We start from the raw sequence: 20508 nt of genomic DNA, 5'->3' as shown, positions 1-20508 counted from the left end.
CCGCAGTAGATGTGCTCGGTGTGAGGTCTCGCAGCAAGCTATCAAATACGGCGCATTTCTCTGCTTTTAAAAAAACGCTATGCGTCGCCAGGTGTTTCATCAGATTTGAGGTGTTACCTCTTTTGACAGTATCACAGTATCAGCTTAAAGCACTTGTTGCAGCTGCTGAGTTTGCATCTTTTGCTGTGAAGTACAGCCAGACTTTGACCGCTTCGCCTTGGGCGTTTTTAATCTGTAGCTCTGCTCTACAAGAACGTACGTACCTGGACCCGCCTACTATCCTCGGAAACGTAAAATGATTGGCTAGAATCCAAAGTGTATCACAGCTCAGGAAATAAAGCACCGAAATGTGCGCTGCTTTTCGGTCTGGTTACTACCGTTTATGTCAGAACTGGTGCCATCATGGCACTGGATACCGGTACCCATCCCTACTTATGACACCAGCTGTCTGCCATCTACATTGCAGTTTCCAGGCCACACTAGATTCCCATCTAACAAATGCTGACATCAGCACAAAACCTACTGGATGACTGAAGTATAAAGAAACAGATATTGGAACAGCACTGCCATGGAAATCTAATAGGAATTCTACATCTAGGAAAAGCAGCAGACAGTGAGATCTCAGAGTGTGTGTGTGTATTCACCTTAACAGTGACAGATCCTTCAAGTTTGTCCATCTCTCCAAGAAGTGCTGAGAGCAGCGAGGACTTTCCCGAGCCCACGTGTCCCACCACAGCCACCAGAGAGCCTTCTGGGATATTTATATTCAGCCTGAACAGAGACAGAGTCGTACAGCTCAACTTCATGTAAGCAGCACGTTCAGTATTAACGACAGACTCTCTACAGAACTGATTAAGGAAGAGTCTGTTTGTTCCAAGCTTATAAATATTTAATTTGAGGTAAACCAGTGGCTGCTGGGAGCTCACACATTACTTCACTTCACATACAGGACTGTGCTTCAGAGTACAAGCACAACGTAACCATGGAGACACACACTGCAACTGAAAGTCAGACATGGAGCCAGCACACACACACAGACAGACAGACACACACACACACAGACAGACAGACACACACACAGACACACACACACACACACACAGACAGACACACACACAGACACACACACACACACACACACACACAGACACACACACACACACACAGACAGACACACACACACACAGACAGACACACACACACACACACACACACACACACACACACACAGACAGACAGACAGAGACAGACAGACAGACAGACACACACACACACAGACAGACACACACACACACACACACACACACACCTCTTGAGTGTTGGTGCTTCGGTCCTGGACCAGGTGAAAGCCCCGTCGGTCACAGAGATGCTGTGCTGGGCTGAACAGAGAGAACAATGAGTAGTTAAACCTACTGAGTGTCTGGATTCGAGTATATGGTACTACAGGAAAGGGGACTCACAGCCTTCTGCTGCTTTATGCTCCACGCTGTCCAACTGCAGCTCCTCGTGTGACAGAAACACCCTGAGTCGCTTCAGGGACACGCTGGCCTGAGGACGGACGGTGGGAAACTGTCAGAGAGCAAAGGTGCTGCAGACTGCTGCTTAGTACAACTAACACAGAGGGAAAAGGCCCCAAACCACAATTTATACTCATGTGAATATTCATGATTGCATTTTGTGGGAGAGTGAGGAGAGGAAAAGTCCACAGTGTAACACCCCGTAACACTTAAGGTATAAGGATCAAATGTGTCAGGTGTCACTGGCACACCAAAAATGAGCCAGTGCAAAGTCTGTTTCATCATTTGGATCAAATCATGGAGTCGTATTTAAATCATGTGCACGAACAGCGAGATGTGACGCTAACACGTCATCATATCATGGACACTATGCTCTGCTCTGGGCTTCTGTTTGTTCACACGGTGCTGGGCGGAGCAGCCTCCTCACACTGGACAGGCTCACAGACAGGTGATGCGCAGACAGGCGATGCGCAGACAGGCGAAACGCAGACAGGCGAAACGCAGACAGGCGAAACGCAGACAGGCGAAACGCAGACAGGCGATACGCAGACAGGCGAAACGCAGACAGGCGATACGCAGACAGGCGAAACGCAGACAGGCGAAACGCAGACAGGCGAAACGCAGACAGGCGAAACGCAGACAGGCGAAACGCAGACAGGCGTTACGCAGACAGGCGTTACACAGACAGGTGTTACACAGACAGGCGAAACACAGACAGGTGTTACACAGACAGGCGAAACACAGACAGGCGTTACACAGACAGGTGTTACACAGACAGGCGAAACACAGACAGGCGTTACACAGACAGGCGAAACACAGACAGGCGTTACACAGACAGGCGAAACACAGACAGGCGAAACACAGACAGGCGAAACACAGACAGGCGAAACACAGACAGGCGATACACAGACAGGCGAAACACAGACAGGCGATACACAGACAGGTGTTACACAGACAGGCGAAACACAGACAGGTGTTACACAGACAGGCGATACACAGACAGGTGTTACACAGACAGGTGTTACACAGACAGGTGAAACACAGACAGGTGTTACACAGACAGGTGAAACACAGACAGGCGAAACACAGACAGGCGAAACACAGACAGGCGATACACAGACAGGTGAAACACAGACAGGTGTTACACAGACAGGTGATACAGGGGAGGGGTTTGTACTGTACAATATGAAGCGCCTTGACTGCTGTTGAGATTTGGAGCTATATAAACAAAATTGAATTGACCTGTGAGCTGGATGTTGATGTGCAGAGTCTACATTTAATGACCTCAGTTCTCCTCAACACGTCCCCCCACGAGCTGATAGGCCTGGATGAACTGTACATCACTGTCACTGGCTTAGAGAACTCTAAACCCAGAGTTATGAAAATGCTACCAGCGATTCATTCAGGTGTCACAAACCCTCCCCACACTGCCTTTGGGGAGGAAGACCACGCTTCCACACTGCTGCTGCCTGACTCACGACTCAAACAGAAAGAAAAAGAGCAGTTTTCAGGAACAGGAAACTGAAGCTGAGGAGCTTACAGGACAGGTCTTAGACATCTACTGGATACCCTGGGTAAATGGTGGCAGGTGTGCTAACCTCTGCCTAAACTCCGACAACTCTGAAGCTTAAAAAGCAGCCAGGTATGACCTCTGGAATTCCATGGGAAAGCCCAAGAGGAACTACGAGGATAAAGTGGAGTCCAGCTTCTATGACCCCAAGCAGCTCTGCTGCATCCCTGACTATAAAAGGAAAACTGTTCAGATGAGCTATGCTGAGGAAGACGTTGCCTGCCCTGCAGAGGGCAGTCAGGCTGCCACGCTGATCCTAGCATTGCTGATGGGACATTATCCTTTGAAAAAGGTCAACCCACACAAAGCTCCCGGACCAGTCGGGATTCCAGGTGGTGTTCTCAGAGCATGTGCTCCACCATTTTCAACCTCTGAAGCAGCCACAGGAAATCAACAGTTTCATGTTGCACCAACGCCTGACCCCTCCTCTCATTGGCCTACAGAAGGAAGAGAGCCACGCACGCTGCCCTCACCCACCTGGAAAAGGGAGCACATATTGTGACCTACACCATCAGTCCTTTGAAACTCTGTGACCTTTGGACATCCATCAGCACTTCCTGACAAACAGGAACCAGTTAGAGAGAGCTGGAGAACACTTCCTCCCTAGTCATGACAAACACGGTGCACAGCTGAGTGCTCGGTCGCCCTCTGTACTGCTTAGTTAGTCGTGACTGTGTCACTAAGCACAGCTTTAATATTATATTATTACATATTAATATACAGTAAACAGGATTACCGACTACAACAGCATCATGTTTGTTTTAGTGTAGCACGCTACAACGTAGCATTACAACCAAACCCCACCTGGAAACCCAGTCAAGTGTTCGTGTTAGCAGGCTGCAGACTGGGTGGAATGGTTGTAAACCAGTTGTTTATGTCATCCTCAGTCTTGTTAAAGTCTCGAAGGGAAACATTTGATCCTGATGTTTACAGTAGCTCTGAGTCTGTGGATGATGTCATCTCTGTGCCACATCAGTGATACAAAAACTCAGATGAATATTCAAGCACACTGACTATGAGCACAGCGCAGGTGTGCCACATGGCCAACAAGCCTCCAACAGTGAACAGCTCACTCTGGCACCGCAAACCTGACATGCTAGCCCCGTAAACCGCTTCCTTTCTGTACAGCGGGAGGAGGCAGAGCCACATGCTCCGTCTTTTGTACAGTCACCTTCCTGGATCTCCTTACCTGGATTACATCCATCAAAACATCCTTGTGATGGTTGGTACTACACTCAGCTTTTAATGCAACAAAAACATCCAAGCTTTTACTTAAGGTCCTCAAGCTCATGTATACCAATCCTACCATCCCAGTTTGAGCACTGGCACAGACTGGTGTCCATCTAACGTTTTGGTGAAGCTTTCTTTGTGACGGGATGAGTGTGCGAAGAAGACGGAGGACACACACCTGCACCATGCTGCTAATGACCATCGGCAGCATGTTGAGAGGAAAACGCAGGATGTTGAAGAGTGCGAGCGACACAAAGGCCTTCTGGGCGTCCAGCACGTTCTGTTCATCAATCAGTACGTACACAGCGAAGGTTGACAGGGCCACCTGTGCAGTCATGCAAAAGACAGCGCAATGAGAGTTTCATTAACGACAGTAAAGTGCTGTGTTTGGTTTAACTGCAGCTGCTCGTTTGGATGTGCGTCATGTTTGTGTCGCTCTTTTCCCGTCACACTTACAAGGAATGGTGCACAGACCCAGGTGAAGGTGGACACCGCCCCCAGGTAGGCAGCCTTTTTCAGGACACGCAGCTCACTTTCACGAATTTCTGACACCTTTCCTTTGAAGGCCAGCTCCCAGGCGTAAAGCTTCAGCACTTTGATGCCATTCAGCATCTCATTCATCAGCTTAATGCGATTGTCTTTACTCTTCATCTGAGCCACCTGCAACAAACACACAACACTGTGCTACAAACAGCTACAAGCTAACAACGTGTGTGTGTGTGTGTGTGTGTGTGTGTGTGTGTGTGTGTGTGTGTGTGTGTGTGTGCATAAATGAAAACGATCACTGTGCTGTCACTCGACACACTCACACACTCTTTAACAGAAATGAACTGGCATCGACATGCTGACCACCCAAAGCAAACTGTGCATTAACACAGAGCTCTGCAGATTTTAGGCCTGTTATCTGCCTCAGTGTTTCCCAACCACTGCGCCGTGGCATGTAGGTGTGCCGTGGAGGTTATCTGGTTCCACCTGATTGGTACTCTAAGCGTGAGTAACGGGCAGCAATGACATTCTCTTCCACTAGAGGGCAGTACAACCACCTGCTCTAATAAATGTGTTGCCAACTGGCAGTAAAAACAGAAGAAGAAGAACTTAAATAACAGTCATGCTGTGAGACGATGTTTAAAAAGAAAAAGTGTTCAGTCTGACCTGGTGGAGAAAACTCGACCCAGATGAAGGCCCAGCATGAGTAGTGGTCAGAAGGAAGCAACAAAGGTATACTGGGGACAAACGAGCCAGTTCTGCTATATTTGGTGGAAGAATGATCCGTATGGCTTTTGACATTTCTGTTTGGTGGTGTGCTGCGGGATTTTTCTAATGTGAAATATGAACCGTGCCTCTAAAGGTTGGGAAACACTGAAATGTATAATTCTATCAAATGTATGTATTGGAAACTTGTCCATTATTTACTGGAAAATGTGGTAATTCCAGTAAAGTCTGACATGGATGTGCATTTGTCCCAGGATTGGGTAGATGTGGCGCCTAGAGCCTATCCTAGCGTTCCCAGGCGAGATGCCCCCTGGAGCCGCTCCCAGTCTGTCATGGGGCTAACACAAAGACTTTCACACAAACGTCCAATGATGCATGAAGCAGGAGCACCGTGCATGGGGAGATGTAAGCTCCACACAGAAAGCCGCCACATGGCTGAAGGATTGAAAGCCAGCCATAGTTATAATAACAGTAGAGCATGAAAATGTAAGGAGGGTGTATACGGGTGTAGGGTGTGGGGATAATAACACTAAAGTCCCACCTGGTAAGCTTTGGTTTTCATTGCAATTACAGCATTAACAGGAACCATGAGGACCATCACAGCCACTCCAGCCAGCACAGACGGGCCCAGGTTCTGCACACATGACAAACGGTTTCAGTGTGAGCCTGTGGGGCACAGTGTTATTCACACTAGTGGAACCATCCTTCCACGAGCAGAGCGACACTTTAAAAACAGATTTTGTTGCACTTTATGGAGAAACCAGCTGTAACTGACGAGCATTACATGAAACATCATCTGGACTCCCTCCTGCACGGGAACAATCAGGCTTCGCTGCCCAAGCCTCATGAGCCGAGCCAACACACAATAGTATGTTTATTTTCTTTATACTGAAAGTATGTAAGCAGCATTAAACATTTGATTTTAAAAATATATTTAAAGTTTAGTTTACGTAACCTGACCTGCCAAAGAAAGTAGAGGGCCAGGACCACCTGCAGCGGAGCAGACCATATCATGTTGATGTATGTGATGAGGTCCATGAAGCGCTGCGCGTCCACTGACATCAGGTTGACGATTTCTCCCACTGTAGAGGCTCGCCGTGCCGCGCTGCTGATGACCAAGGCCTGAGGAGCAGATGAAGCGATGAGATGGAGGCTTTTCAGCAAAAGCAACCAGTGACGGACAGAATAACAGTCACATTTATCAACCTTCATCACGAACAATCTAAACTGCTCTGAAGAAGCACGTGTTTGTCCGTTACCTTCCTATAGACGGCTCCGATGACTGCAGTGCGTAAGCGCATGCCTGACACAAAGCACACATGAAAGTACTTCTGCAGGATGAGCGACTGCACGGAGGTGCAGACGAAGAGCAGAGCAGCGTAGAAGTAGCCCTGCCAGGAGGGGGCGCTGGAATCATTGACAAACTGGATAAGCAGTCTACAGAGAAACAGGAAACAAAGGAACATTGAGCACGTGTGCTGCCCCTCGGCCCTCAACTGCATCGTGTACTTATGTAGCAGAAAAACACGGAGCAGCCCAAAGCAATACGTCGCACTGTCTACTGTGTTTGTCATCACTTCCACACCTAGAGTCATCATGTAATCAAATCCATTTATTTATACAGCACTCCACAGGATAAAACCACAAAGTGCTTCACAGTAACATAAAACAGAGATACATAAAATAAATTAATAATCAAACACAGCACAAATCTAATTAAAAGCTAATCTAAATAAATGAGTCTTAAGCTGCTTTTTAAAAGAATAAATACAGTCAAGTCAAAGTAAAGATGGAGGGAGAGCACTCCACAACCTGGGAGCCACTGCTCTAAACATCTATCTCCTCTGGTCTTAATATGTTCGTGGGACTACCAACAGCCTTTGATTAGAAGACCTCAGGCTGCGAGAGGGAGCGTGGGCTTCTACAAGATCAGAAATGTAAGCAGAGCATCACAAGTCAAAGCTTTAAAAGTCAGTACCAAGATTTTAAAATGAATTCTGAAATGTACTGGAAGCCAGTGTAATGAGCGTAACACTGGTGTAATGAGCGTAACACTGGTGTAACGAGCGTAACACTGGTGTAACGAGCGTAACACTGGTGTAACGAGCGTAACACTGGTGTAACGTGCTCTCTGTTCCTGTCTTAGTTAAAAGCCTTGCAGCAGCATTCTGGACTAACTGGAGACGCTCAAGATTCCTTTTGCTCAAACACAGAAAAAGGCTGTTACAATAATCTAAGCGAGGTGAAATAAAAGCATGAATATATTCATGCTTTTATTTCATTTTATTTATTTATTTTATTTATTATAATGGTTTTAACCATGGTTAAAACCATTATAACCATGTTATAACCATTATAACCATGGTTATAATGGTTATAACATGGTTATAATGGTTATAACATGGTTATAATGGTTATAACATGGTTATAATGGTTATAACATGGTTAAAACCATTATAACCATGTTATAACCATTATAACCATGTTATAATGGTAATGGTTATAACCATTTCTAACTCAGATTTAGACAAAGTTTGCAGTTTGGAGATGTTTCTTAGCTGAAAAAGGCAGTTCCTAATTAACTGGTGAGCGTGTTGTTGTAGGGACATGGCAGAACCAAAGATCACACCACCTGAGGCTCGGCTGAACAGACGAGCCGAGAGAACCAAGATGCTGTTTGATTAGAGATATCTGGTTGTTGGGGGCAATAATTTAATGTTGGTCTTTCACCAGCTGGTTCACATTTGCAGCTCTTAGATTTTGTGTTCAGTTCAGAGCACCCAGCCTTCTTAGGGTAACTGAGTGGGTGCTCCACAGGGGACGCTGTAGTCCCACTGGGAGACCTGGTGGTGGAGTCCTATCAGGTTTGGGTAGCCCGTTGATGGGAACGGAGCGCCAAGCGGAGCTCGACTTGGCGCTGAGCAAAAACGTGTGTGGGAGGAGTTTGTTGAGGCACAGCAGTCCTGGCAAAGATATATTTAGTGCAACAGATGGGCTCTGATGGGTTTTCCCGATGATTTAAACAATTAAAGTTCTAGAGCGTGATAAATGCACGCTGCAACTTCAGACAGATCAACGACTCAATGTCATCTTATCAAAGGGTCTACAGTTTCCTCACCGCAGGATCTCAGGGCCAACAAACATCAGGATGTCCTGGATTAATTTATAGATACAGGAGATGAAGAAGTAGGGCCCAAACGTGAAGCACAAGGCCCACAGCAGTGAGGGCTCTTTATTCTTCTTTCGAGGTCTCAGAATCAAGATCTCAGACTCCTCCACAGCTTGGCGCTCAGGGTTTTCACTGTGGGGCGCTCGCTTGGACGAGTACAGCATCCTCTCCTCTGACCTGTGAGGAGGAAAGAGAAATAACCTGGCTGCATGTTTCCCAAACAATCTGCATTTGTATAAAGAAGTTTGATCCCTTTCCTGACCTTTTAAATTTTTGGCACTGTGTGTTCCAGCGTTTGGCCAGCTGTGGGACGACTCTGTGGGAGCAGTCCTCAGCGTTCAAAGACCACAGGTCCTTCTCCTCCAGTGGGCGCCTGTAGCCTGTCATCATCAATCTGGTGGAGAGGTTAGGACAGGTAGGAGGATGAAACACAAACATGTAGAAGCTCAATGTGCAGTAACGTTTCCAGAAAGCCCCAAAGGACCATGTAGAAGTTTCAATACAGAAGACGTCAGCCTCGTCTTAAATATCAATAAGAATAATCTTTAGAGATGATACCGACCAATGTGAGATTTTGTTACACAGAAATAAGAGCACGTTCACCGGAGTGGAACGGCGTGTTCCTACCTGGTGATCCACCAGAAGGTTATTCTGGAGAGGAAAGACGCTCCAGGCTCAGGGCACGGATTCTACAGACAAACATCGTTAGACACAAATGATGAGCTCAGAACACACTGATGCAGCAACGCTTTCACTGTACTACCAAAAGTATTCGTCTTTCCCCGTCACACATCACATTCCCGATCCGTAGGTTTAACATGATGCCGGCCCACCGTCAGCAGCTCTAACAGCTTCAACCCTTGACTCTGCACAAGTGTCGGGAGTGTGTTTATGGGAATCTTTGACCGTTGTTCCTGAAGCACATTTTTGAGGTCAGACACTGACGATGGATGAGAAGGTCCGGCTCACAGTCTCTGCTAATTCATCCCAAAGGGCTTCTGCTGAGGTGGACTCTGAGTCTGGTGTGGAAGAACCTGACAGGCCTGCACACTCGTCTTTATGGACCGGTGCAGTCACGTTGGAACAGGAAGGGGCCATCCCCGAACTGCTCCCACAAAGTTGGGAGCATCAAAATGTGCAAACTGTCTTGGCATGCTGAAATATTTAGAGTTCCAGGAACAAAGGCCGAGCTGAATGATTTGGAGGGGTAAGCGAATACTTATGGCAATATAGTAATCTGAGTATAAATGAGTGACAAGGAAAGAAGATTTGTCAGGCAGCCTCACAGAGTCTTTAACTTCCCGGGAAAAGAGGGGTGGCTGGTCGGTCAGGCTGGACAGGAACAGAGCAATCAGCAGCAGAGCGTAGTAGATGTAGAAGGTGGTGTACCTCCACACACACACTGTCTGAGGCTGCACAACAAGAGGATGTTTTTAATCAAACAACCTTATTTTGTTTATTCACTACAACATCAGTTCGATTAGTAACCAGTTATTTATCATCATGTAAGTAAAGTGAGTGTAGTCCTGCTCACTGAGCACCAACCTGCTCCAAGGCCTGGAAGACCTTTGACCTGAAGGTGACAGTGGCACACAGCAGCGCCAGCAGCCAGTAGATCAGCATCACGCCCGATGACTGAGCGCCCTTCATCCGCTCATAGTGGATTAACATGACAGCCAACAGCTGCGGCACATGCAAATATTTTTATGTTAAAAGAAATCGTCTATTTAGTTTTTACAGCATTTGTTAAAGAGCATAAATTTAAGAGTTAAGTGAAAAAAGAAAGACTACCCTAAATAACAAAATACATGTGAACTTTTCTCAGCTCCATAAAGAGCCGGTAGCGACAGGCTGGACGCTCACCATGGTGAGGCCCAGGAAGGTCGGGCTGACGAGGCGGACAGGTGCTGGGCTGCTCACATGACTCCTTTCCCAGAAAGAATAAAAGACATCTGACCAGCAGATAATCCAAAGTAAAAAGCCAACAGCCTGTGGAAACAGATCGCTCCTGGATTTAACACGTGTGTCATCAATATCTGTTTAATTCGTTGGTAAATACATTTGGTATCTTGTTTATAGACATATGACCAACATCTCCCACAGTTACAGTCGTGACAAGTGGAACCAACCAATGAAACTACAAACACACCGTTCAGTCACTGTCATTAAAACAGTTTAGATTAGATTAAACTGTGATCCTTGATAATAATATCTTTGGGTAGCAGAACATCAAATGTTTAAACTGTGAAAACATGCAATTAAAAAATAGATAATGTCATTATGACTGTGATAACAGCAATATAATTACTAACATCAGAGCTGTAGCAACATTTGGTACCTGTCAGGTTAACTGGTAACAGGTCAGTAACACGAGGACCCCTCACCTGCCTCTACTCATCCTCCTGAATGACTGAATTCAAAAGTCCAGCAACAGGTCTCAGCTCCCAGACGACTGCGGACTATTTTTAAAAGAATCCCACACAGCGGGAAACATGGAAGTTTTTAAGAGATGTGTTACTTCCAAAAAAATTGACCTTGTTGTTTTTTTAAATTGTACCTTTTCCTCAGTTTAAACATTTGTTTTTCTGAATAAATGAATAAATTGATTTTTCCAGAACATCCCATTTTCCTGAAGTTGGAATTGCATCATGACTCGAATCTTCAAACATTTCTTGTGTTTGAACGAGCTTCTGGTTTGCTCCACTGAGAGAACAGATGAGTGCAGCGATGAAAACCACTACAGCGGGCTCCCATAACTCACAGCTTTGGCTTTGTTGAGGTGATTCATACATATATATCCATGGTCATGGGTATGAAGGTAGACGACGTAGAAGGGTGCACATAGCCAAAGGTAGAAGCATGGCAGCCACACCAAGACAGTGTTCTGGAAACACTGGGTGAAGTCAGGATTATCGGTGTGCCACGTACGGTTCCAATCCTGGAAAAGGAACAGTAAGGCTGAAGACATCTAACAACAGCCTAGAGTTATTAATAAAGCTTTCTTGTCTTATTTAGATCAACAATGTTGCATTTTACTGCTACATGCAGCTGAAAAAATTAAAATGAAAAGAAGACCTCATCACAGTATAGGACAGGGGTCGAACTCCAGGCCTCGAGGGCCGGTGTCCTGCAGGTTTTAGATGTGTCCTTGATCCAACACAGCTGATTGAAGCGGCTAAATGACCTCCTCAACATGTCTTGAAGTTCTCCAGAGGCCTGGTAATGAACTCATCATGTGATTCAGGTGTGTTGACCTAAAATCTGATCTAAAACCTGCAGGACACCGGCCCTCAAGGCCTGGAGCTGCCCACCCTGCTATAAGACAAACTCAGTTAAACAGACAATAACAAGGCAACTCCCAAAAAGGGAATGGTTTTGTAGGTGGTGGGCACAGACCACGGCCCTCTTCTCAGCAGACGGGACTGATTTTCCTCCATTTTTATTACCAGATGACACCTACGGCCCAATGACATGTATTCCAGCTCATCCTGGATGGCATCTGTATGCGCCACTGCAAGAACGTTTGCTGCATCTCAACACTGCAGAGGAGATGCTAGGATAAGGTCTAAGGAACTCGAAGAGCTGGAGAGATGCAGAGGAGCAGGAAGTATAAAAAGCATGTCCGTGGCCACCACCAGTAACCCTTCCCTTATGAGGCTAACTTGTCATTACTCTCTAGTGGACTCATGACTGGTTTGGACCAAAGCAATTCAAAGTGAGAATATGTTGTGAAATGGATTCACAACCGTAGATAATAGAATTGAGTTTATATTATACTTTAATGATGGAGTGCTCCTACCTAGAGTGCTCAACTCACCCAGTAATACTAAATGGACTGCTTCTTATATCGACCCAGAGCTTTTCCACTCTGAGCACTCAAAGCTTTACACAACCGGTTCTTTCACCCAATCACACCAGCACTAGTTTTTAGTGCTATCTAACTAGCATTCATACACACTCGCACTCCGACGGATGCATCGGAGAGCAACCTGCAACATGCAGAATGAAGCAGACTGGGATCAAACCACTAACCTTCCAGTTAGTAGATGACCTGCTCTACTACCTGCTACAGCCGATATCAACCCCTCCCTGTTATGTGACAGGAGCCTGACGTAAAAGGTTTGGCAAACAGTGAAAGATGGTCACCAGTGTTGTGATACCATCACCTGACTGCAGTTTCAAAGCATGATGATTTCATGTCCCGAGCAAACAAAAGAAACCATAACCTACGCACCAGCTGCTGCCAAGTCTGTGGCAAAAATATGACCTACCAAAGTCATCAGCTGGGAAATATCAATAAACAGCAACATTTTTATTTTTATTTCAACTGAACATAATCCTCAGTTCGATCACACCAGTCACGGTATAGAGCAACACCTGAAACAAACACATACCTGAAACTAATAAAGGATAGAGACTAATCACAGCCAATCATTTTCTGACAATACACCCATTCACTGTAATAAACCTACTAAAATCATGAGCTATCCCCCTCAGAAACCTTCCTGTTCTACAGGATGTGTTTGGTAGATGCACCATAGTTGCTGTTACCGGTGCCTGAGTGTGCTGGGACTGATGAGTTCCTACAGACCAGGAAACGAGAGGGAACCACACAAACACGAGCTCGGTGAACACTTGTTCTCCTGCGAACCCTCCGATGTTCAGATCAGAGAAAACGTGAACTCGGCCAATGGAGGCTCAACGATCAGCTGTAACAAGGATTTATAATGAGAGAAGTGCGTCTGACGTGACTAAATAACACGCAACTTGCCGTGGCTTACTATTAGCATGTACCGGCACCGGTAACGCCAACTACGAGAGTTTAAAGCTAGAGGAAAAGACACGGTGTCCGTGACATGTAACTCACCCACAGGGGATCGGACCTGTCCACGCTACAGAACTGATCAAACCCCATTCGCTGCGAAGCATCAGAGAAGCCGGGGCTGCGAGCTCAGCTTGTTTTGTAACGCCTGTTAAGACGAAGAGGAAGGTTGTTTTTCTTCTTCTTCTTCGGTCAGTCAGAACTCGGCCCAAAGGTCTACACTGCCACCTACAGCTTCTGTAACGTTATGGCTGACTACGCCATTTGTGCAGCAGCTGCGGTGGGATTGCTGCTGCGATAGTTGCACGAAAAGAACAGGTCGTGTGACTCGTGTCATAAGAGCAGATAGTTTGGTGCTGTGAGTGCACGCAGATGTACCTAATACAGACTTTACGACCGAGATATGTGTCTGTGCTCCCAAAACGGTATATTCACACTAAGACAGCAAGAAAGACAGAAAAGGCCATCACTAACTATCCCATGTTAGCTGTGTCTGTGACTGTGTCTTAGAAAGCACTTTGAGTTCTCACCTGACGAATATCAGTTCATTCACATTTCTAATGCAGCCGGGTGGAAAATGGGGGAGAAATGTTTGTCTTTTCCTTTCCACTAGTGCAGGGGTGTCAAACTCAAATACACAGTGGGCCAAAATTCAAAACTGGAACAAAGTCGCAGGCTAACATTAATATTTATTGAAAAAAAAAAAATCTTCCTCCAGATATAAAAATGAATCTTTTCTTATGGACTCAAATAAGTTTTTCTGGAAAACTGAATATGGAACAAGCAAAGCTTAATACTAAACAATATATATATTAGCTGTATAATACCAGTAGGCCAGCTCTAATAGTAATTTGGTATGGCTTTGCGGGCCAAATGTAATTAGGCTGCGGGCCAAATTTGGCCCGCGGGCCAGAGTTTGACACCTATGCACTAGTGGGTGATGTTTTCAGCATTTTCTCTGGTTGTAGTAGAGTGGCTGATTTCTTTTCCTTTCTTTTCTTTTTTTAAAACTTTCTTTTTATTGTTTTTCTTCAAACACTATACAACAAAACAACAACAACAACAACAACAAAAAGATAAATACAACAAGTAGGATAACAAAAAACAAACAAAACAAACAAAACAAACATGTTGGATCTCTTTGTTTCTACAGTTTGATCATTTCTCATTATCAATGTGTTGGTCTTTATCCTGTTGGGTTTATGTACTCAGTCCATTTCTCCCACTTTTTATGGTATTGATCTTCCTGAGTCCTTATTCTGTAGGTCAGTTGTTCCATAGTTTGTATTTCATCTATAATTTTGATCCATTCGTCCTGTGATGGTGGGTCTATCTTGTTCCATGTTCTTGTAATTGCCTTTTTACAGGCAGCAAGCATAATTTTCAATATGTATCTGTCTTCTTTCGTCACATTTCCCGTAATGACACCAAAGTATAATAGTGTACAAGTCTTAGATACAGCATAACCCAGAATTTTACCTATAACTAAATGAACATCTTCCCAACATTTTGTAATCTTGGGACAGAACCAGAAACATGGGAATGATTCACATTTACCTCTGCACAGCCCCTCCAACACGGTTGTGGTAATGAGGTATGTTTGTTCTTAATTTTGTGTGTTATAAAAAATCTAATTACCATTTTTCCAGCAGTGCAGTCTCCAGGCGCGTGATGATGTTGTTGACTGCTGTGTTTTCCAGGTTTGTGACCATTCCTCATCAGATATGTTCACTCCCAACTCTCTCTGTCACTTCAGTTTTACATATGTTGTTGTACACCCTCTTGCCTCCATTATATGCTCGGAAATTGTAGAGATTACTCTAATTTTTTTTGCTTTGTAAACTTCAGTTATGGATTTAATTATCGAATTTTTATCCAGATCTACACTATGTTTTACTTCTTTATTAAAAAAGTCCCCAATCTGTAAATATCTGTAGTGATCTTGATTACTTAGGTCATATTTTTGTTTAATCTCCTGGAAACTCATAAAATTCCCATCTTTAATTAGTGTACACATCTCTGTTAATCCAGTAGGAATCCACTGTTCAATCTTTGGTCCATAGAACCGGGTGTAAAACCCTCATCATAGGCTATCCATCAGATTAATCCAAGCTCTTTTTCTAGTTTGTGTTTTCGTATCAGGTTAAACCATATTTTAAGCGTAAACTGAGTGACTGAATTCAGCTTTGAATTTCTCTTCCTTGTTCTGATTTTTTCTAAATTCTTCCATTTGGCTTCATAATCATTGTCACACCAACAAATGATGTACCTGATTTGTGCAGCATAAAGCCTCAAGGTTTGGGAGTGCCAAACCCCCCGTGTCCTTTCTTATCTGTAGTGTTTCAAATTTAATTCTCGGTCTATGACCATTCCATATAAACTTAGATATAATTTTGTCCCATAATCTAAATTGTCTTTCAGGTATATCAACGGGTAGTGACTGAAAAAAGTAGAGAAGTCGGGGTAGGACACATACTTTTATCGTCTCTATTTGAGCGCCAATATCTGATGGAAGAGTAGCCCACCTATTCAAATCACTCTTAATTTCCTTATCTAAGTTAACGTAGTTAAGTTTATATAAGTCCTCAACGTTTTGTGATAAGGTTACCCCAAGATATTTCATTTTTGTTGCTCTCCAATTCAAATTATATTTTTGTTTTATGGTTTTGGATGGGAGATAGTTGAATGTTAAAATCTGAGTTTTATTCAAGTTAAGCTTGTATCCTGAATAAAACCCAAATATCTCGAGTTGCTTAATTAATATGGGAATACATATGTCGGGATCCTCTAAAAAAACAGATCACATCATCTGCAAAAAGTCCTATAATATGTTCCCCCACCTCTATTCCTTTAAGATTTCTATTTTGCCTAATTGCTTGTGCAAGGGGCTCTATAAAGATTGCAAACAAAGTAGGAGAGAGGCAGCAGCCCTGTCTGGCAGACTGCTCTAATTTTATACTCTCAGTTAAACTGCCGTTTATTCTTATCCTTGCAGTCAGGTTTTGATAAAGCGTTTTAATACACCTGATAGCTTTATCATTAAACCCAAATTTCTCAAGTACCTGATATAGAAAATTCCAATTTACGCTATCAAAAGCCTTTTCTGCGTCGAGGCTTATAAAGACTGCACATTTTCCTTTTTGTTGAATGTGATTGATAATATATAAAGTTCTCCTTATATTGTCTTGGGTTTGACGCCCCTTTATAAAGCCTGTCTGATCTTCATTGATAATATCTAATAAAATATTCATATCTTTTAGAAATAATTGAGGTATATATTTTATAGTAAACATTGAGTACTGATATAGGTCTATAATCTGAACAAATCTCACTGGAATCTTGTCAAAGATGAGGGACACATGGATTCCACTCAGCATCAGCAGATTCTGGAGACCAATGTCCAGGAATCAGTGACAAAGCTGAAGCTGCGCCGGGGCTGGATCTTTCAACAAGACAACGACCCGAGACACTGCTCAAAATCCACTAAAGCATTCATGCAGAGGAACAAGTACAACGTCCTGGAACGGCCATCTCAGCCCAGACCTGAATATTATTGAACATCTGTGGTGTGAGTTAGAGAGCTGTCCATGCTCGGAAACCATCAAACCTGAATGAACTAGAGATGTTTTGTAAAGAGGAACAGTCCAAAATACCTTCAACCACAATCCAGACTCTCAGTGGAGCCTACAGGAAGCGTTTAGAGGCTGTAATTTCTGCAAAAGGCGGATCTACTAAATATTGATTTCATTTCTTTTTTTCGTGAAGCCCAAACTTATGCACCTGCCTGATTTTGTTTAAACAATTGTAAATCCAATAAACTTAATTTCACTTCTCAAATATCACTGTGTGTGTCTCCTATATGATATATTTAACTGACATTTTTTATTGTAACAACCAACGATTTATACAGGAAAATAATGACTATTAACAAGGCTGCCCAAACTTTTGCATCCCACTGTATGTAAGACTGCTTTCTTCCATTTGTGCAACATCTCTAAAGTTAGAAATATCCTGTCTCAGAGTGACGCTGAAAAACTAGTTCATGCATTTATTACTTCCAGGCTGGACGACTGTAATTCATTATTAACAGGATGTCCAATTTCACAGCAACTCATTTCCAACCTTCCCGACCTTTGGAGGACCTGACCCATGTAGACCTCGAAGGCCGGATCCTCAGGAGGATACAGCCTATGAATTTGGACACCTCTAGTGAAAACTATCCTCCCCGTCCGGGTGAATCTACTACCTCCCGATGAGCGGGAGAAGAAATGGGCCACTGCCCCTGGCCTATGGACCACCTTGAATTTGAAGGGCTACAAAGCCAGATACCACTGGGTGATCCAGGCGTTGGCATACTTCATGCAGTGGAGCCACTGCAGCAGGGCTTGGTCTCAAAGCTCATGCTTTGTCAGCTTCCGGCTGATATGTATGTCACGAGGGTCAATGAGAAGGTAAATCCCTCTATAATGGGAAGAGCAGTGAATGATCACAGGGAGTAGAGAATGTAAAAACTACATTTCTAAAATATAGTTTATTGAACATAAAAAACAACAAGAAAATACCATGGCCAGGGACAATAAGAATTTAAATATATAAAAACAAGACAACTAAAAGTTCTAGTGGCCTCAGCCAAACAATTAAAATCACTAAAAGTCCAATAAAAAAATCCCAAGTCGGCAGCGCCCAAAAATTCACTTCCAGTTGCAGAAGCTTGCACTTGTTCAGCTGCAACTTCAACCCATGACGCCATAGCCTCTGAAACACTTTATCTAGGTTCTGTAAGTGAGAAGTCAGGTATGTAAATAATATCTTATCCAAATACACCAATAATGACTCAGCAATCTGTCCTCTCAGACAATGCTGCATCACCTGTTGAAATGTAGCGGGTGCGTTGCAAAAACCAAACAGCATCCTCTGGAACTGAAATAACCCCATCGGGGTAGAAAAAGCAGTCTTCTCCCTGTCTCTCGGGTCCATCTGGACCTGTCAGTAGCCACTGGCTAGGTCAAGAGTGGAAAACCACAGGGCTCGGGTTAGGCTTGTCAATGTCTCTTCTGTCCGCGGCAAAGGGGAAATCGACCTTTTGACAGCTGGTGTTGAAATTGGAATCAGGTAAGGGGGTATACAGGAGCAAGCTGGAAGCCGTCTAAACAAGGGTGGGGCGATCTAGCACTTCAGAGGGATTTTAGCCCAACACAGAACCCGCTGACCCTGTCCATTGGGGGTCGGTAACGTGAGAGACCTCTATATCTGGTTCTAGGTGTCAAAGTTTCAGGGACAGATCCAAAGGGGTTAATAAAGGTCAATTTCATTAATAAAACTAAACCAACACCACAGCCACCAAACAATGTCAGTACATCTCTGATAAAAGAGAAAGTAGTGGTGGTTGACTACACGCAAATGAAACCGCAAGATTGAATTGAACGCGCCACCGGATTCAGTGACAGCAACCAAATTGGGAACAGCACGTGTCTGATTGTGTCGCCTGTGCCACGGCCAGACCTTGTCTGTTCACCGTACCCGCGCCACTGTATCCAGAGGACGAGTGGGGTTTCAACTGCATGATGAGGCTAACTAGACAAGCAGTGAGCACCGGCAATTGCACCGTACTTTCGAGCTTATTTCCACCAATAGATAAGCGTACACAAGTAGAATCATTTATACCCAAACCAAATAATTACAGGTGCTTTAAGTTTTCAACAAACACAGTTAAGTTTACTCTGGGAGAGATAGATTCAAGTTGGTGTAATGTCACACTCAAAGGAAGGACCACAAACAATGTAAGTGACCCAAATACTATCATTGGCACATGGGCTCTAAGCGGGTTGTATTGTTATTGCGGACACCGTACTTTATTGGTCAGTAAGTAAAGTCTACGTGTCCTGTTTTAGGAGATTTCTTAGAATATTAATGCTTACAGGATAAAAAAATGTTTTAAAAGTGTTTGATGCCAACAGAAAAAAATTAAGGACTAAAGTTGCAGCTAAAAAAATCAACATTATTGTGTGGATGCTGTAGGCATCTACACTATAGAGTTCCTGTTTCTCTTTGTGTGGATGCTGTAGGCATCTACACTATTGAGTTCCTGTTTCTCTTTATCCTTACTTTCTTTATTCTTGTCGCTTCCGTATGTTTTTTGGCCTTTAACTACTTCCACAATTTTTGTCTGATTTTTACCGTTCAAATTTTAAACTATTCTGCTCTTTCTGCTAATGCCGGCTATAACTTTTGGTACTTTTTACTATTATACTTTTTAAAATATTAAGCTTTTTATGCAATTTTTTGTCCCATTGAAATGAATGGGAAACTTCCAAAGTTCTACTAAAACTTGCTTGTTTTTGAAACTTAACTACTTCCTCATACTTTCACGTAGAGCAACAATTCAAACTTTAAAATGTTCTCAAATTATTGGGCTATTCATGTATGATTTAGCTTTTTCATATCGTTTACTGTTTTAATCCTATCCCTCTGTAAGTTTTCAGTTGCATCATTGTGATTTTTCAGAAAATACATGTATTGTTATGGTTGCTATGCTCTTGGATTAGAGTGGATACTGGCCCTTTCTGAATCTTCTCTTCATGTCCAAACAACTTCTTGCTACTCGCTCAATTTTCACTCAAGCCCCACAAATTATACATCAAAACACAGGTATTTTTGCTGGCTTTCAGAAAATGTTACCATCATTGTTGTGTGTGTGTGTGTGTGTGAGAAAGAGAGAGAGAGAGGGAGGGAGAGACCCTTTTTTGGCAGCATCTCATTGTAGCCTAAAAATTGAATACGTTCAGACTGGTTGACTGGCATAGATCCTGTGTGTGTCTCTCTGTGGCTTTGTGTTTCCATATGTGTCCATGTTTGTAATTGTGTGTATATGCTGACTGTTATTTCCTGTCTTTTTTTGTATTTCTGCCAATTTTTCACAGGTGAACAACAAGTAGTTTTGAGGGAACCTTACCATGTTCAGCTTTTTTCAGCTGGTCATTTTGCTTTT

The 20508-nt window shown here is 43.7% G+C and overlaps 1 protein-coding gene across 2 annotated transcripts in view; it reads right to left on the bottom strand.

Moving 5' to 3' along the window:
* Positions 1–13700, bottom strand: part of abcc1 (ATP binding cassette subfamily C member 1 (ABCC1 blood group)) — a 31516-nt gene extending 17816 nt beyond the window's left edge. For both annotated transcript variants that reach the window (XM_087837226.1, XM_087837227.1), the window contains exons 1-16: positions 13566–13700; positions 11460–11636; positions 10562–10687; positions 10244–10381; positions 9985–10110; positions 9326–9387; positions 8961–9092; positions 8648–8875; positions 6789–6966; positions 6490–6651; positions 6071–6163; positions 4774–4977; positions 4496–4642; positions 1461–1548; positions 1310–1379; positions 645–771 (exon numbers count right to left, since the gene is read on the bottom strand). In XM_087837226.1, the coding sequence (XP_087693352.1) occupies positions 645–771; positions 1310–1379; positions 1461–1548; positions 4496–4642; positions 4774–4977; positions 6071–6163; positions 6490–6651; positions 6789–6966; positions 8648–8875; positions 8961–9092; positions 9326–9387; positions 9985–10110; positions 10244–10381; positions 10562–10687; positions 11460–11636; positions 13566–13613 (2106 nt within the window). In that variant the 5' untranslated portion in view covers positions 13614–13700. The remainder of the gene's footprint in view (positions 1–644; positions 772–1309; positions 1380–1460; positions 1549–4495; positions 4643–4773; positions 4978–6070; positions 6164–6489; positions 6652–6788; positions 6967–8647; positions 8876–8960; positions 9093–9325; positions 9388–9984; positions 10111–10243; positions 10382–10561; positions 10688–11459; positions 11637–13565) is intronic.
* Positions 13701–20508: the final 6808 nt, after the last annotated feature.

The sequence above is a fragment of the Neolamprologus brichardi genome, unplaced genomic scaffold, assembly GCF_056152115.1.
Source record: "Neolamprologus brichardi isolate AB-2024 unplaced genomic scaffold, ASM5615211v1 NODE_ptg000031l+_length_7269946_cov_1, whole genome shotgun sequence".
Classification (NCBI taxonomy): domain Eukaryota; kingdom Metazoa; phylum Chordata; class Actinopteri; order Cichliformes; family Cichlidae; genus Neolamprologus; species Neolamprologus brichardi.
The sequence above is the reverse complement of the archived record's forward strand: the minus strand, read 5'-3'. Positions and strand labels throughout refer to the sequence as shown.